Genomic DNA, 18210 nt, shown 5'->3' with positions numbered 1-18210 from the left:
GCAGCACTAGACAAGCAGACAACTATGTAAGAAGCCCAAAAAGACCAGTTTGATACAGTTCTTTAAAAAGATTTCTTCCCTACAGATTTCTGAAAAGAGAGCTACAGGAGATTAAACAAAGTTGACAGGAGGTTTAAAAAAAAAAGGAATGATATTTGAAATATGTATCACCATATATTAACTTGGTGATTAAAGCATTACAAGCTGCTTTGTTTTTCCGATAATTAACTATAAGCCTTATTCACTGTATTACTCAATGACTTATATGAATTAAGACTCGTTCTCCTACATTTAGATTAAAATTCTTGGGTAAAAAAATAAGTATATCAGAGCAGGAAAATTGTAGGTATCCTTTTAATCCAAAAGCATTCAAAGAACACAAAAGGGGCATTTATTAGAGTTGAAATGATTGTTTTTAACAAGTGGCAAAAATAAAATACAAATGAATAAACAAAATAATTACGTGGGAGATAGTGGACAGTCTATTGAAGCACCTGTATAAGAAAATGCAGCACCGGCTGCAGAGCACCGGTGATGACTAATTTGGCTTCTATGAGGGAAGCAATTTGTGCGATTCATTTTTCCAAGGCCATCTATTTAGCTGTTTGAGATCACTGCAGCATTGTGTACTGGCTTTCAGTTTCCTTTAGGGACCAGGACAGAAAGGGAAAAATAGAACCTAATAAGGCTGGAAAGAATATCCTCCAAATGCCATTAATGAGGCCAAGGGAGAGGAGGGGAGAGGAGCCAGAACCCTCTGTGGCCTACAGTTTGGACAGGCAGCAGGCTCTGATCTCATGCTGGGGCGGAGGCACGGTGGCACAGCAGGCCTTCCTCCTGCTGTAGAAGCAGATTCCTTCTGCAAGACCTGGAGAGGAGATGTGCGGATGGATGGAGATGGGAGCAAGTCAGTGCATGTGGTAAAGGACAGATTCTGGGACACAGAGCCTCACTCTCAGCACGGGGCATACTGGTGGGCTCCAACTGCAAGGAGGAATGTGCAATATCTCGGATTTCTGTCAACCATATAGCAAGGAAATAAAACATAACTACCCACGGAGAGAAAAATGTTTTCAATCTTCTTAAATTAGGTAGCAAGATCAAGTAATAAAGGTATTTGCAGGACTAAGTCTAGCGAAGCTTATTCATATGATACAGCACAAACCCAGGCAACATTACATACACCGCATTGATGTTAAAGCAAAGAAGTATTCATTATGTATCATTCTGGATCTATATTTAAAAGTACCACCTAAAAGAAACAAGTGGAGAGGTGAACATCAACTGACTCTAAAATTGAAGGATTTGGGGTTGAAAACAATCAAGAGTATGTGGATCCTGAAAAACTTAACAGAAACCCATGGGGGAGGGGAAGGGAAAAAAAAAAAAAAAGAGGTTAGAGAGGGAGGGAGCCAAACCCTAAGAGACTCTTAAAAACTGAGAACACACTGAGGGTTGATGGGGGGTGGGAGGGAGGGGAGGGTGGGTGATGGGTATTGAGGAGGGCACCTTTTGGGATGAGCACTGGGTGTTGTATGGAAACCCATGTGACAATAAATTTCATATTTAAAAAAAAAGATTTAAATCAAATATCAAATAAATAATACAGAGAAGAGTTCTTAGAAAAAGAAAAGAAAACAATCAAGAGTTATTGTACAGGAAACCTGAATGAAATCTAAATATTTCCATCAGTAAGAAACAGCCCAAAGGTAAGAGACAAACTATAAATGCCACAATAACATCATAAAATGCAAACAATGAAAATAACTTCCATAATGTCTGCTTGCTCCTGGTTTGACAAAATCGCACACGAGCAAGTGTGCCTAATGAATGAAAGGCTCAATGCCTGATTGGTTTGACATGGCCATTAGGATAAGATAAATGACAAGAAAAAGCATTTCAGAGACACAAGAGAGAAAAATTTTTAGCTAATGAGAGTTGCAGAAGAATAAAGCAGTTGATATAATCTGGAAATATGTCACTTGGGACGCAGGAAAGCAATCACCACATTCTCACGATGATGATGATGATGATGGTGGTGGTGATGATACAGCATAAAACACTCTGAAAACTACCAGCCAACAATCACTCTACAAATATGGGAATGATTATCGCACTATAATGACAAACTTAGAAACAAGAAAAAAAATCACCTAAGGAGCCCTGAGATATAATTGGGACAATAGATGAATAAGATCCAGCTAATAAAAAAAATAAGAAAAATAAAAAGAAAGCAAGAAGTAATACATATATATATATGTGTGTATATATATATATGTATATATATATATATATATATTTCCCTCAACTGTGTAATGAGGAACTGTGCTAGGTAATAATAACAGCCCCTTTCAACTCTGGCCTTCTACGTATATGGAAACCAAAAAGAGAAGGAAAGGCACAGAGGGAAATGGCAAAAAGCATGGGTTTGACTGTTTATAGTACCAAGAAAGTGTGATATTTAAATGAAATTAAGACCCAAACAGTGCCAAAGACAAGTTTATAGGACAGGAAATTTCTGTTTCAGGAATAGGTAACTCAGCCAAGAATCATCGAAGATGAAAGTTCAAAAAATTTTATTATTATTGATATTATTCTAATTAGACACAAACAGCCCAAATTTATTTAAAGAACTAACAAGACCAACTGCTTTATCTTGTCAGTTATCCCAGTGTAGTTTCTGTTAGTAGAATGGACGCAAGTTTTCATTCATTCAATAGAAATTTTATTGGACATTTATTGTATGTTCTGAATTGTTCTGCATGCTAGAAATGCAAAGATAAAAAAGACCAATCCGACCATTAAGGATCTCACTGTTTAGTGAGGGTACAGACACATAAATGGGCAATCATGACGAGATAAGGTAAAGGATGAGAAGGAGTCAGGGAGTTCACAGAGGAAGGCTTCTTGGTTGGGTGGGCACCTGAACTAATCTTAAAGAACTGATGACTATGAACTAGGTTGGCTGGTGAGTTGGCCTTCCAACCAGAGGGACTCTCATGAACAAAGTCACAGAAGGGAGTAAAGAGCCTGATTAGTGCCAAGAACTACTAATGTTTTTGAATTGAGATATAATTGTCATACAACTTTATATTAGCTTCAGTTGTATAACGTAAAGATTTGATATTCGTATGTATTGTGAGATGATCACTACAGTAAGTCTTGTTAACACATACCACCATACATAGTTACAGAATTTGTTTTTCTGGTGGTGAGAACTGTTCAGATCTACTCTCTTAGCAATCTTCCAAATGAGTTGTTGTAGCTGGAACATGAACTAAAGGGAAAGGAATGCAGCTGGGAAAAAAAAAATGGCAAAGGCAGGATGGTGGAAATTTCTTTATATGTTAAAGAGTTTGAACTATATTCTCTAAGGGTTATGGGAAAACGTGGTTAGATTTCAGGTTGAGAGGTAATATGGTCAAAGAGTTACAAAGGAACCAAAAAAGGAAGGTGGGACAGAAACCAATTGGGAAGTCATGAAATGACTTGTCATTGCCAAGTCATGAAATGGACTGCTGAAAGTAGTCCAGACAAGAAATATTGAGAGCAAAGATAGTGGAGATATAGAGAAGAAGGGACTGCTTCCAGCAATATTCAGGAGACAAGAATGGTAACACTTGCTAATGGATTAAGCAGTGAAGGTAAGGGAGACAAAGGACCTAAAAATGAAAGACTCCCAGCTTGGCAAGCGAGTGCTATGACTACCAGTTAAAACAAAATAAAGGAGTAGGAACAGGTTTAGAACGACAGAAAATCAACTTGAATTTAAGATATTTTGAATGTGAGATGTCCATGGGATGTACAGATGGGAAATTGTACACAGCGTGGGACATATTACAGATGATAAGTTATCAATGTATTGGCTAGTCATCAATGTATTGAGCTGAGCAATGAGAGAAGGCACAAGGACTGTAGGAAAAGAGACCGCACAATTTCTCTTCATGAACCTATTTCAAATGCCCAACCTAAGACCCTTGTCCTTCTATTTAAAGCATTCTCTTTTGTCCCGTCTTCCAGGAAAACAGAATACAGTCACTCACCGTTACGCAGGCAATCTACTTTCAGATGTTCGATTTAGACCATTTCTTTCTGATTTTCTTAACCCATTTTTTTTTTCAAGTCTTCTGCAGTTTCCCTATCACTTCACTGTTTTTGTTAGCCATCCCTGGTATTTTGCCAGATTCTCTACATTTTCTTACCCGGGTAGGACCTAGAATAAAAACTAGAATATTCCGAGGGTTTGGTCAGTGCCAAGTGTATTATCTAAACACAATTCAGCATTGTGCTCACTGTTGTATCAGCAGGGTCCCTCTGACAGTTCTTTATCTTGCCATTCACAGCTTGGCTTCACAAAGGCCACCTTAAGTCCTATTGTAAGAATTACATAACCTCATTGAAATCTTAGAATTGGAAGAAAGCGTAGGTCTCATCTAGTCCATTTCCCCACTTACTTGAGGATTTCTCCTCCTGAACTCCTTAAGTGGTTGACCATTTCCCTTATAGAAGTGTTTTTTCTTAATTAAATATATTGTAAAATTCACTTAGTGCTTAGTGCCTCCTAAGTAGCTTTTTTTTTTTTTTATGTTTATTTACTTTTGAGAGAGAGAGAGAGACAGAGCATGAGCTGGGAGGGGCAGAGAGAGAGGGAGACACAGAATCTGAAACAGGCTCCAGACTCTGAGCTGTCAGCACAGAGCCCAATGCAGGGCTCGAACTCACAAACCGCGAGATCATGACCTGAGCCAAAGTGGGACGCTCAACCAACTGACCCACCCAGGCACCCCAAGTAGCATTCTTTTAAATAATACAGTGGGAAGGACAGTATAGAATAGACTAAAATAGGAAAAGATTGGTTGGAATTATCAGAGTCCATTAAATGCAGTAAGGACAACAATCCTTTCGTGAAGCTTCTGTTTTCACTTGGGGAGGAGGAATCCGTGTGTGTGTAAACTTGATCTCTTACTGTGCGTTACAGTCCAAAACTTTCTATGTTGCCCTGCTGAATTACTCTTACCAACTCCAGAAAATTAATCTGCCTATTCTTTGCTTCATTAAGCTTAGCTTCCATTTAAATCAAATTTTTCAAACTGCTGGCATCAGTCCAGGTCAGCTCGGCTTCCCGTCTTTTTGCAGTCAATCTGCTTATTTGGGCTAACTGCGCAGCATTTGATCCAGTAGCATTTTATCTAAATGAAGAATGTAAAGAGCGTCTTCCCCTCCCACCCCCTCCCCTTCCATCTTCCCCCTGCCGCTCCCCTCCCTGTTCTTCTGTCTCTCCCTCCCTCTCTCCTGCTCTCACTCTCTCTTTCTTCCCATGCCATGCCTCTGTCATTTTTCCTGGTTCCTCGTTGGGAAATCCTCATTCGTACTTTTTGGCAGCCCAGGCCAAAGGCGCCACCGTTGCTGCTACAGAGCTTTATGATACATGCCTTTTTCAGCACCTCTAGTAAGGCTAGATGGAGTTCTTTGCTGGTAACTCACAAAGCAGAAGTGCCAGGTTGCAAAAAGACCTCCCTTGCTCTCCAGACTCTCCGAACTAAACTCACTGTCGCTCTTCCGCTGTGGTTGTTTTGTTAGCTCTTTACTTTGGGATGGAGAGAAGACATCCGACCCGGGGAGCCACTTCACACCCGAAAATTCTGCTTCGATGCAATCTCGCACAACAGCCCGGTCACTCTCTATGACTGTCACGGCATGAAGGGGAACCAGCTCTGGGGATACAGAAAGGTAAGAATCAGTTCCCTGCAGGCATCCTCAAACTGCTGGGCTTAAGGTTTCTCACTCAAAGTCTGTTGGCTGGTTAACACACTGTTTTTATTTAAATTGTTACCTGGACACAAGCGTGCACGTTTGGCGGGGCGCCTGGGTGGCTCAGTCGATTGAGCCTCAGACTTCCGCTCAGGTCATGATCTCACAGTTCATGAGTTCGAACTCCACAGGGAGTTCACTGCTCTCAGCACAGAGCCCGCTTTGGGTCTTCTGCCCCCTCTCTCTCTGCCCCTCCCCTGCTCTCATGCTCTCTCTCAAAAATAAATAAAACATTTTTTTAAAAGTATACACATTTGGCTCAGGCATTTGGAGATCACCAGCAAAGATTAAAGATAAAGCATGCTGGAAGGGGCATTGCTTTTGGCTTTGCTTGCTATGTGTGCACCCATCACAACCAGTTATGTCTGAAAAATGGTTTGGGGCCACAACACGCTCAAGTGAAGGGACTTGTCTTAACCCAGACAACTCCCAGATGGAGGGACCACGTACCCAATAAACAAATGGACACGTGTGTAATTTTTAAGAACCTCAAGTCACTCGCCCGCACACATGCACACATTAACATCCATTTATTATATATCTTAATCCCATTTGCTTGGGAGCTGTCTGGGTTAAGACGAAGTTATAACAATCCACACTCATGGGGAGGCAATTGTTGCAACCTTTCTACAGAAACTGACCCATTTGTAATTTGGCCAAAATCCTGTCCAAGTATGACAAAGGAGAATTTATTTGGGAGACTTTAAGGTTTAAAGAACTGGGCCACCTGGGCAGCTCAGGTCAAGCACCCGAATCTTGATTTCATCTCAGGTCATGATGTCACTGTTCGTGCGATCGAGCCCCACATTGGCTCTGCACTGACATGTGGAGCCTGCTTGGGATTCTCTCTCTCCCTCTCTTTCTCCCCTCCCCTGCTCTCTCTCTCGCGTGCAAAATAAATAAATAAGCTTAAAAGAAAGTTTAAAGAATTATAAAGTTAACATTTAATGACAGAAAAAATAGTTCAAAAGCAAATATAAAAATCACATTTTATTGAGTTGATAAAGAGCAATTAAATTTGTATTTTAAAATATTTTCATTAAGTTGTCTCTTGATAACTTTTTAGGGTACTATACAAATTTTTTTTCCAACTCCTTTGGTTTTTAAGGCAGGACTTGGCTGTCAATTAGTAAATACTCCATAAGCTCCATTGTACCCTTCAAGTTCGTAGAACTGCTGGGGACCTTCCCAGCCAGAAAGATGACACCCTGTGTTTGCCTTTTCACACCCTAGCATAATTCGGGCTTACTCTAAACTATACAGAAAATGCCACCCCCACCACTTTAATCATGAGCTTTGGCTCTCCTGTGGGGAGGTAAACAGTATCCTAAGGGATACAAGAAAGCTAAAGGGAAGAATCTGCCAAGAATCAATACGGGGGATCACTGGTTTTGATATTTGTTCCCTCACTTAATAGCTTTCTGGTTTCCCCCTCTTAGCGGTGGACACCTAAAATTCTACTCAAAGGCAGACCTATTTGTACAAGAATATTCTGCACAGCACCACTCACCATAGCATCTGGCAGGCTGTGGCTATGTGTCCAGAAAAGTACAACACATCAGTTGTATCCTTCTGTTTTCCTTACAAAATTCATCACAGATGATTAATCTTGCCAACCCCTCTTTGTTATTCAATATGGTACAAGCTACGGGTGGTGCAATAATCAAGTTGTTTTGTTTTTATGGTTATCTTCTGGCCTTTAAGAAGTTACTTTCTGGGCACATTGATAATCTACCTGATTCACCATTTCCCTAGTTTGCTGGCTTTCCCTAATGAACAGACCATTTCTCGTTATTGTACATTTATAGCATGAGAGACAGAACATTCAATAATGTGCAATTAAGCCAAGAAAATATAGTTGTTTTCATTAGGGAGCTTACAAAAGCTTACAGATGGATAAAACAAACTAATACACATGCACACAGAGCTCCTGGAGAGGAAAAAAAAATGGCTGTGGTGATTTCAAGAGGTAACTCTTATAGCTTTAACATTGTAAACCTTCCAGGACCCTAAGGGACTTGTGAAAAGGAGCGGCTACAGGATGCACTTGTGCTGTGGCACCTTTTCTCAGTTGCTTTTGTAGCTGTTGGCCTTGCATTACTTAGCAAAAGGTTACATTCACTGTGTATTTATATAACAAGCAAGGTATTTATACATAATCAGGAACAAGCCAAGGCTCAAAATGGAAAGTTTCTGAAATATCTCATCTTGGTCGATGACTCAGGCTTATTCAGATGCACCTGTTTTTGAAAGTGCTTCTTGTTTATCCCATGGATTATTCCCAAGGCATAAAGAGAGAAAGCACCAAGAGAGAAGTGTCTCCGGGGTGTTACCTTGTTTATTTGGATGCGCTACCTGGCCCTGGGAGCTTCCAGATAGTTTAGCATCTTTTGAGTCAGCTTTGGAGCTCCCTCCTTTTATTAGCATATTCATGAATAAACAAGATCCCTAAGACTCTACTAATTGCCTAAAGGACCGCAGTGGGCCATCTCCTAAGCTCCTAAGGTAATCATCATCATCATCTCCAACTGTTAAGGAGGCACTGAGCTAGTGCTTTACCCACATTCCCTCAAACCTCGCAACGACCTAGATTCTATTATGTATAATTCACGGAGAAAGAAACCAATACCAGCATATTTGTGCTGGAGCCAACATTCAGATTCAGGTGCATCTGGCTTTAAAGTCATTAGCTTTGGGGCCCCTGGTGGCTCAGTCGGTTGAGCCTCCGACTTCGACTCAGGTCACGACCTCACGGGTCCATGAGTTCGATCCCCGTGTCGGACTCTGTGCTGACAGCCCAGAGCCTGGAGCCTGCTTCTGATTCTTTGTCTCCCTCTCTCTCTGCCCTTCTGCCACTCATGTTCTCTCTCTCTCTCTCTCTCTCTCTCTCTCAAAAAGTAAATATTTTTTTTAAAAAAATTAATAATAAATAAAGTCTTTCCTTATTCCCCTGCCATGCTCTTAAATCGGATCAGTGTTCCTTGGGAGAGTTCAGTGCCTACTGGATTCAGCACCACTGATAGCAGCCAACCTTTCCTCCAGCTACGTGACAATTTCTTAGAAAAGGAAGGTGACCAGATGCTACTTTGCTTGAGTGGGTGAAGGTTGTTGTCAGGTCCCACTTTCTGACCCATCGGCAGCCGTTGGCTCCCAGTTGTTGTAATTTTTTTTCAGGAAGACTTTTGGGTTGTTTCCCAGCTTTATTGAGCTATAACTGTCATATAACATTGTGTGCATTTAAGGTGTAGAATGCAATAATTTGATATATGCATATATTGCAAGGAGACCACCACTATCAGTTTAGTTAACACATCCATCACCTTACAGGGTTACGATTTTTTCTGTGATGAAAACTTTTAAGCTCTACCCTCTTAACAACTTTCAATATACAACACTGTATTGTTAACTATAGTCACCATGCTATGCATTACATCCCTAGAACTTACTCATCTTATAACTGGAAGTTTGTACTTTTGACCACCTATATCCATTGCCCCCACCTCGCCCCAGCTTTCAGTTATTCTTATATGTGAGTCATTGCTACCACAAAAAAGGGGATAAGGATCCCTATTTTATTGTCTCGTAACTAGGTTCCCTTATACAAGCGTGTCCCACAATAGCAAGTACCACGGGGAAAGAATTTCATTCTTGGTTTCTCTTTTACCACCAGGGGGACCCCTCTTACAAAAACAATGACTTGTTGAAATGACCTCAGTAAAAATATTTAAATTATCAACAAATATCCAAAATAAAAAACTCTCTTCCCTCTTCTTCAACCCCTAAATCTAATTAGTCACTAAGACTTGTCAACCCCTCCTTGGCCAATATCTCTAAAATCTATCCTCTCGGCCATGCCTATAGCCCCTGACCTAATTGCAGCCCTTCTTATCTGACCCCTGGATTACTGTTAAGAGCTACCTCAAAGGTCATCCTGCCTATCCCTTCCCTCTCTAACCCAGCTTCCGTCATAAAGTCAGAGAAAGTTTATACAAAATCTGGTCATAGTACTTGGTTTCACACGAAGTAAAAGATAAAGTGCCTTTCTGCAGTTCTTATCCTGACCCTTCACGATCTGCTCAACATAATGATTGCCTATGATGCCTAACACATCCCAAACTGTAATGTGATCTTGAATAAGTTATTTTGCATCTATGATTTTCAACTTCCTTATCAACAACATAGGGATAATAATTAAGTGAGTTAAACTTAACATGCAAAAATTAGCAGTTTCTGGCCACATCATCAAATTTACACCCATGTGGGTGACAAATGCACTTTTTACATTGAAAAAATACCACATTGATATACCACATCACTACAGTAACCTATCTTAAGCAATATTAACTGTTGCTTCCGCCCCTCAAAAAATTAAGAGCTATTTCCCTTGTTCCTTTATAAATACACATTTTTATTGGCATATAATATGTACTTAATTTGGGTTTCCCTAGATGTATACCTGATGCGAGAATTTGAGAGTGTTTTATTTGGGAGATGGTCCCCCAAAATCTTGGTAGGAAGGAGGTAAGTGGACAGGGAGGGGGTGGGAGTCAATAAAGGGTGACTTATCAAGCAGGTACCACTGTGAGCAATTAGAACTCAAGCCTACCAAAAATCTCTGGAGACGGTATAGGGCATGTATCAGAGAGCAAAGAAACTCACTTAATCTTTGGTTAATATTATTCCTAAGGGGAGGGGAGTTTATTCTCAGACATCTCTCAGTGGTTCCTCTTATGGACAGAACTGTTCCTGTGGCGAGAAACAGCCTTTAGGGAGTGAGATACAGTGGCCCAGCATTGGGAGCTGGGTGGACCTGTACTGAGTCAGTGAGACCTGAAAAGCTATGGGCAGGGTGCAGACACTACATGAGAATCCAGTTCCTCCACATTTTGGTCAACACTTGGCATTGTTTCTTTTTCTTTTCCCTTTTTCATTCTGTGGTTGTAGAGTGATATCACATGCTTGTTAGCTGTCTTGGGTATCTTCTTTGTGAAGGACCTGTTAAGTCTTTGACCATTTTTTTAAGATGGATTGTTTGACTCTTTCTTATAAATGTTTGGGAGGACATTTAAAATATATCTAGATACAAGTGTTTTGCTGGATATACATATTGTAAATATCTTATTCCAGTTGATGTCTTACCTTTTCTTTCTCATGGAATATCTTGATAAAGAGCTATTCTTTATCATTAGTGTTTTTTGTGTCTTCTTTTGGAAATATTTTCCCACACCAAAGTCATGAAGATAGTCTTCTAAGTCATCTTTGGAAGATTTATTGTTTAATCTTCTACTTTTTGGTATATAATTCCCTGAAATATTTTTATGTGTACAGTGTAATATGGGATCGATTCCTTTTTCATATTTATATCAAACTGATCAATCATCATTTATTAAAAAGACCATTTCCTTTCCCACTACATGTAAATATCACTTTTTGTCAAAGTCAAGGGACCTTATATACGTGGGTCTATCTATGAATCCTCAAGCTTTTACCATCTAAGACTAAATAGTCTTAGCCATATAAAAACTAACCTAATGGAAATAAGCTAACTTAATCAAATAAGAAGGGTATCTCCAAAAACCCACAACAATCATTCACTCTTAGTGGTGAGATGTTAAAGCTTTCCTCCAGAGACTGGGAATAAAATACAATGTCTGCTATCATCACTTCTGTTTTACATTGTACAGGATGACCTACCCCGAATAATCAAGCAAGATAAAGAAATTGCAACATACGAGAATTGGAAAGGAACAAATAAAACAGTCAATTCACAGATGACATAGTTGGATATACAGAAAATCCAAAAGATTATACATCTAAATTATTAAAATTTATAAATACCTTTAGCATAGTCTCGGATACAAGGTAAATATAAGAAAAGCAAATGTCGGGGCACCTGGGTGGCTCAGTCGGTTAAGCGTCTGACTTTGGCTCAGGTCGTGATCTCACAGCTTGTGAGTTTGAGCCCCACATCAGGCTCTGTGCTGACAGCTCAGAGCCTGAAGCCTGCTTTGTATTCTGTGTCTGCCCCTCTCTCTGCCCCTACCCTGCTCATGCTCTGCCTCTGTCTCTCAAAAAATAAATAAACATTAAAATTTAAAAAAAAGAAAACCAAATGTCTATATGCCAGCAACAACAACAACAAAACAAATAAATAATGAAATTCAAAAACAATTTCATTTGATCACCATGAAAAGCATCACATGAACAAAAACAAATCTCACAACAGATGTGAAAGACCTTTACACAGAGAGCTACCAAACATCACTAAGAGGAATTTAAATATATATCCCTATATAGAGGGATCATGTTTAAGGATAAGAATCAATATTGTGAAGATAACAGTTCTCAAAAAGGTATATACATTTAATGCAAAACCAATCCAAATCCCAGCAGGCTCATTTGTCTGAATTGATAAACTGATTCTGAAATTTATATGGAAATGAAAAGGCCAAGAATAGCCAAGAAAATGTTGACCAAGGAAAAGAAAAAAATATCAAACATTATGAAAGCGCCAGGTTCCAGGACATTGTAAAAGTACCCTTAAGGCCGTGTGCTACTGGCATAAGGTAAGGCTGACTGAGGCTCTCTAGAAGGGGAGGCCTGGGTATTGGTATTTTTTGAAGGCTCCTAAAACATTCTTATGGGCAGCCAGATGGAGAATCCCTTTTCAAGCTCCAAAGTTTACCTATTTTCTTTACCCTGTCTGTCCCTCTTGCTTTAGTTGGAACTTGCCCCCTTATTTGTATTCCTATATCATTTTGTTTTTTTGTACCTGTAACATTGTATTCTGCATAGTTAGTCTTCCTTTATAGATGTTAACTACCTGAGGGCGGGAACTTTTCTTTTATTTCTGTTTGGCCTGCTTAATATCTAATATATAGAAGTTGTTAAATAAGCATTTTTAAATGGATTAAAGAAACACTGGGTTCAGTTATTGAAATGATCTTCTTCTTCATGAACCCCAAGTTGTGATGGATAAAATGTAACAAATATTCATGGAAGCAACCCAAATGTCCATTAATAGATGAATGGATAAAGAAAATGCCTGATATATATATATATATATATATATATATATATATACACACACACACACACACACACACACACACACACATATATATGTATACACACACACACACACACACACATATATACACATTGATATATATATATCATTCATAATATACATTGAGATATATATATGTATGTGTGTAATGGAATATTATTCAGCTATAAAAAAGGATGAGATCTTGTCATTTGCAACAATATGGATGGACTTGGAGGGTATAATGCTAAGTGAAATAAGTCAGTCAGTGAAAGACAGATATCATACGATTTCACTTGTTTGTAGAATCTAAAAAACAAAAGAACAAACAAACAAAAAGCAGAAACAGGCCCATAAGTACAGAGAACAAACTGATGTTTGCCAGAGGGGAGAGGGATGGGGAGTTGGACAAAAAGAATGAAGGGAAGTGAAAGGTAGAGGCTTCCAGTTATGGAACGAGTAATAGTCAATGGTATATATAATCAATGGTATAGTCAATGGTATTGTAATAACGTTGTGTGGTGACAGATGATAGCTACATTTGCCGTGAGCGTGAGCACCGCATAAGGTACAGAGTCGTTGAATCACTATGTTGTAACCTGAAACCAGTGTAACGTTGTGTCAACTATACTTCCAACTAAAAAGAAAAAACACAAGACACAAATCCTTAGCACATCTCTTTGTCTCACGACCACATACACAGCCTCCCCAAAGACTAAAAGTGAAAGGTTTAAATTTCTATTCTTCATTACTCCCTGGGGTGTTCTCATAGTTTAACTGCCATTAGAAAGGACTTAAAAATAACATCAAACAGGAAACACAGATAAGAAGTTTCCTTTCCGGCTACATTGATAACATTGTAACAGTCACATTAGTTTACGAAGTGAGTGGGTGGAAGTCTTGGCATGTGCCTACATGTGACTATTTATTGTAACTTGTGATATATGCCAGGGCTTTGGCCTCTCAGCTCATGAAATCCTGCTGGTCCACAAGATGCCAGATGGAAGGCCACAAGGTTCTTATTTTTAAAGCATTCCGGTTAGGTATTGATTTAAGACCAAAAATGAGAAAAGTATATACGAAGAGTTTAATTAAAAGGCATGCAATTCGACTTTGGTTATGATATATGAAGCCCCACTACAAAATCCTGGACTTTGTGGTCGTACTCAGGCAGTCACACACTCCCAGTTCAGCTCATTCATTTCTAGACAGTCCCAAGTATTGAAAAGTTCTTCCCTCAAGGCTGCCTGAGTGGCTCAGTCAGTTAAGCCATCAACTTCAGCTCAGGTCATGATCTCACAGCTCAGGAGTTCAAGCCCCACGTGGGGCTCTGTGCTGACAGCTCAGAGCCTAGAGCCTGCTTCGGATTCTGTGTCTCCCTCTCTCTCTTCCCCAGCCCAACTTGCTCCCTCTCTCTCTATCAAAAGTAAATAAACAGTTTTAAAAAATTAAAAAGTTCTTCCCTGGCCTTTGAAAACACACCAATTAAATTTAATCCATTTCACTGAATACAGATCCCAAATATTTGAACAATGCTTGCCTGATCTTTACTCCTTACTTCTGATTCAATAGGCCAATTTCCTGCCACGACTCTTCATATGACTTAATTTGGATCTACTTCAACTTCCTGGATCTTCCTCAACTCACTCCTAACATACTCCAAATAGTTCTAGAAAATATCATGATACCCAGATCAGAACACAATGGTCTAGGTGTGTCCCAACCAAAGAAAATGCAATCTGTTTCTTGTGCTTTGTTATAAGCCTACAGCTCCCTTTTGTTATGAGCAATATATTTTTGTCAGTTTAGGTTTAGTTTATTGATTTTCTACCTTAAATTCACATATTTAGCTTTTTAATAAATTTTCAGTATAAAAACTCACGTCTTTTTCTCATTTTTCTCAGAGATACATCTCTACAGTCTTCTACCTGTATAATGTGTCTTTTTATACTTGTGTAGCCATCCATTTATTTCTACGAAATTCTATCTCACCAGATTTACCTCAACCTGGATTTTGATTTTTCTACCTAACTTATTAGCCATCAAACGAGTTTTATTCCATCCGTGAATCAGATCTGCACGCATTCATGCCCTCATCTGAGTTGTGGATCCCAACACCCAAGGCCAAGAACTGAGCCTTCTATAGTAAGATAGAGGTGGCATTGATCCATTAATGAGCATCATTTGGATGAAGTTATTCAAACCGATACAGATTTACCTAATAGTTATTTCTTCTAGCCCATATTTCTCCAGCTTGCCCAAAAGAAAACAAAGAGGAGATTTTCAAATGCCTTGCTGAAAGTAATATGCCCACTATCTCCATCATACCCCCATTTCTAATAGGAGACTTAAGTCACTATACCATAAGAAGTTATGATCTTTGATTCAAATTAAGGATTCAACCAAGATGGAGGTTAACTCCCAGGAGGGAAATACATTCAGCACAGCAATAAAACTGCCTTTTCGATAGTGTTATCTTCCACTCTTGTTTTTATTTGTATGTCGCACCTGGTTGGCATGACCTTTTATCTTTTGCCATTTCTAGGTAACTTGGCAATATCCCTACCGGTTAGCATTTTACCTAATGAACTTAACTGCCGTTCTCTCTCGTCACTCAGAACAAGAGAGGCTCCATTGCAGACTATCCCAAGCTCTAACATAAGGATAAAGCCTTCCTGAATTAAATGCCTGCCAACATTTGGACTAACAGAAAAGAATCTAGGTAATAAGAACTGTAAACATTTCAGTTAGTATTTAAATAACATTTGCTCATGAGCAGAGGTGGAGGATTGCTGGTTGGCTCAGCCAAGAAGGACGATGAAACATAGCTTAGAGATCCAGAGCAGAGGCTCTAGGTCCTGTGGGATTGAAGACTTGAGTTCTGGCTCCAGGGTGGGTCCCGGCTCTGGGATCTTGGGAAACTTCCTTACTATGCATTTTTGTTTCCTCATCTATAAAAAGGGGATAATAATCATATCTGTCTTAAAGGCCTGTTGTAATGATTAAATAAAATTTAAATGTACCTAGGACATGGCATTTAGGAGTTCAATTAGTGTTCACTATTACAAACCATGTGTTCAACAAACTACCTCTGATTTGATCTTAGCTCTCCAAGCAAGTTTACATATGGGAGAAATGGGCTAATTAGTTGTATTTCTGTATTATAGAGTTTTGTACCATTTTATTTATTTAGCTCTGGCTAGATATTAGAATGTAAATTCTATGAGAGCAGAGATGTTTCTCTGCTTTCTTTCATATAGTACCTAAAACACTGGCTGGCATATAGTTGGTGCTTAATTAGTATTTGTTGAATAAATAAAAAATGAGCCCAGCTTCCTGTTTGTCCACATTCGCTATTTCTTATTGCTTATGTGGTTAAGGTAGATAAAATGAGAAAGCCTATGTAGAATACGTAGCACTGCCAGATACATAGATTCATACTCAATGAAAAGCAGCTATTGTTATGTTCATATGATTCCCAGGTTTACCGAGGGGAGACGAAGAGCGGTGGACAGATGGAAACAAGATACGGAGCAGATGGGTTTTCCCTACTCTTGGAGCTTTCAGTCTAGTGGGGAGGCAGACAAAAATAAATTAATTAATTAAGTTACAGGATAATATGAGAACACAAAACACGGGGCTCTACCCAGGTCAGAGAAGTAGGCAAACCTGCTCTTACAAACTAACGTTTAAAGGGAGACCTAAAAGATGAGTAGGAATTAGGCAAGTGAAGGAAGTGGCCGAGAAAAAGACCCTGGATATAGTATCAGCTTATGCAAAGGCCCTGAGGGAGGCAAGATCTTGGTTTTCTTGGGAAAACAGAGAGAAGCCAGTTGAAAGGTGTGAACGTGAGGAAAAATGATGATCTATAGAACCAGACATCTGGCCTGGACAGGACGATACAAGACCCTGTCGGCCATGCTAAGGATTTAACTAAGAGACCAGGAAGGCTTTGATTGGTTTGAAGAGCAGTTATCTAACAAATCAGATTAGATTTTTTTTAATAATTCTGGCTCCTCTGGAGAATTGAGGGTACGCTCATGTATATCACTTGCCTATAGCCCGGAAAATCCAGTGAGAAGAGCAAGGAGTAGGGGTGGAAGGTTTGCTGTAGCTGGTGACATCTCCGTGCACACACCAAGGGGCTCGGTCAGGACATTAAGAAGCATTATTTCTGATTGACCAAATTAGCCACTGATGCAAGAAGACCAATTTTCTCATCCTGTGAGGAATTCTAACTGTCAAAGAAAAAAATGGAAAAGGATAGACAATAAGACTGCTTTGTCCCTGTTATGCCTATCAACGTATTATTTGCCTTCTCCCAGAGGCCAACAGTAAAAATAGGCAGGAAAAAGCTGCCTAATTTGTCTTTCTTCCAGAACACAAAGGACATTCATCTATCAACCTTGTTCCTCTCCACCACGCTAAGAGGTGGGAAGGCAGATATTTTTATCTCGTATCTCATTCTACTCTCCCCTCCACACCATTCACTTTGTAGATGGAAAACCTAACTCACTGACGAGTGACCATCAAAGATTATTGTCAGGGATAAAACTATGATTAAAAACTAGCCACATCCATATTAGACACCAAAGGCATCGGAGAGAAAGAGCTCTGTCTTGCAAAAGCATTCTCTTTCAATGTATGTCACCCAGAAATGAATAGTCAGTAGAAGGAATCAACTCAGTTTTTCCCACTGTGCACAGAAAAGTCCTCAGGTCCAGTTGACAGCCACCTGCTTATTGGACGCCTGAACCTGGATGCTTCATAGCTGCCCCCAACTTGTTATACCTAAAACCGAAATCACTATCCCCTCTCCCCCCAGCTGATCCTGTTCCTTTTTCAACATTTCTTGCCTCAGCATTGCTTTTCCTCCAGTCATCCTCTTCTTCCCCCACTTCAATGCCCACAGTCCATTAATCAGAATGTTCTAGACATTTACTTCTCAAATAGATCATCTCTTCCAACTCACCCCCCGTTGCTTTTGGTTTTGCTTTTGCTTTTGCCGGCTTAAATCTGGATGACTGCAGTAGTCTCTGACTATTCTCTCGTCCAGAGTCCAGCGCCACCCTACCCCAACTCTACCCTCTTCTCTGTTACTACCCAAAATATGGATCCTGTGGCTCACTGTATTAAATCCTCCAATGGATTTAATACACCCCTCCCCCCGCAAACACTTGCATGAAAAATCAAGCCTTAGCAGTGCACCCCAGTCTCTGCATGATATCTCTTGGATATAATAATCTGGAATTCACCAAATCACTTGCTGGTCCCCAGCACATAATCTAGCTCTTCATTACCTCTGATCTCATCTCATCCTACTCCCTGCCCCCCCCCCCAACTCCTCCCAC

General features: G+C 39.7%; 1 protein-coding gene across 1 annotated transcript in view; it reads left to right on the top strand.

The window, feature by feature from the left end:
* GALNTL6 (polypeptide N-acetylgalactosaminyltransferase like 6) overlaps positions 1-18210 on the top strand; it is a 1201435-nt gene that overhangs the window by 1177732 nt on the left and 5493 nt on the right. Inside the window, exon 11 of the mRNA XM_042935079.1 lies at positions 5581-5730. Within this exon, the coding sequence (XP_042791013.1) occupies positions 5581-5730 (150 nt within the window). The remainder of the gene's footprint in view (positions 1-5580; positions 5731-18210) is intronic.

Source organism: Panthera leo, chromosome B1 (assembly GCF_018350215.1).
Source record: "Panthera leo isolate Ple1 chromosome B1, P.leo_Ple1_pat1.1, whole genome shotgun sequence".
In the NCBI taxonomy this organism is placed as follows: Eukaryota; Metazoa; Chordata; class Mammalia; order Carnivora; family Felidae; genus Panthera; species Panthera leo.
This window is presented reverse-complemented; position numbering and strand designations above follow the sequence as displayed.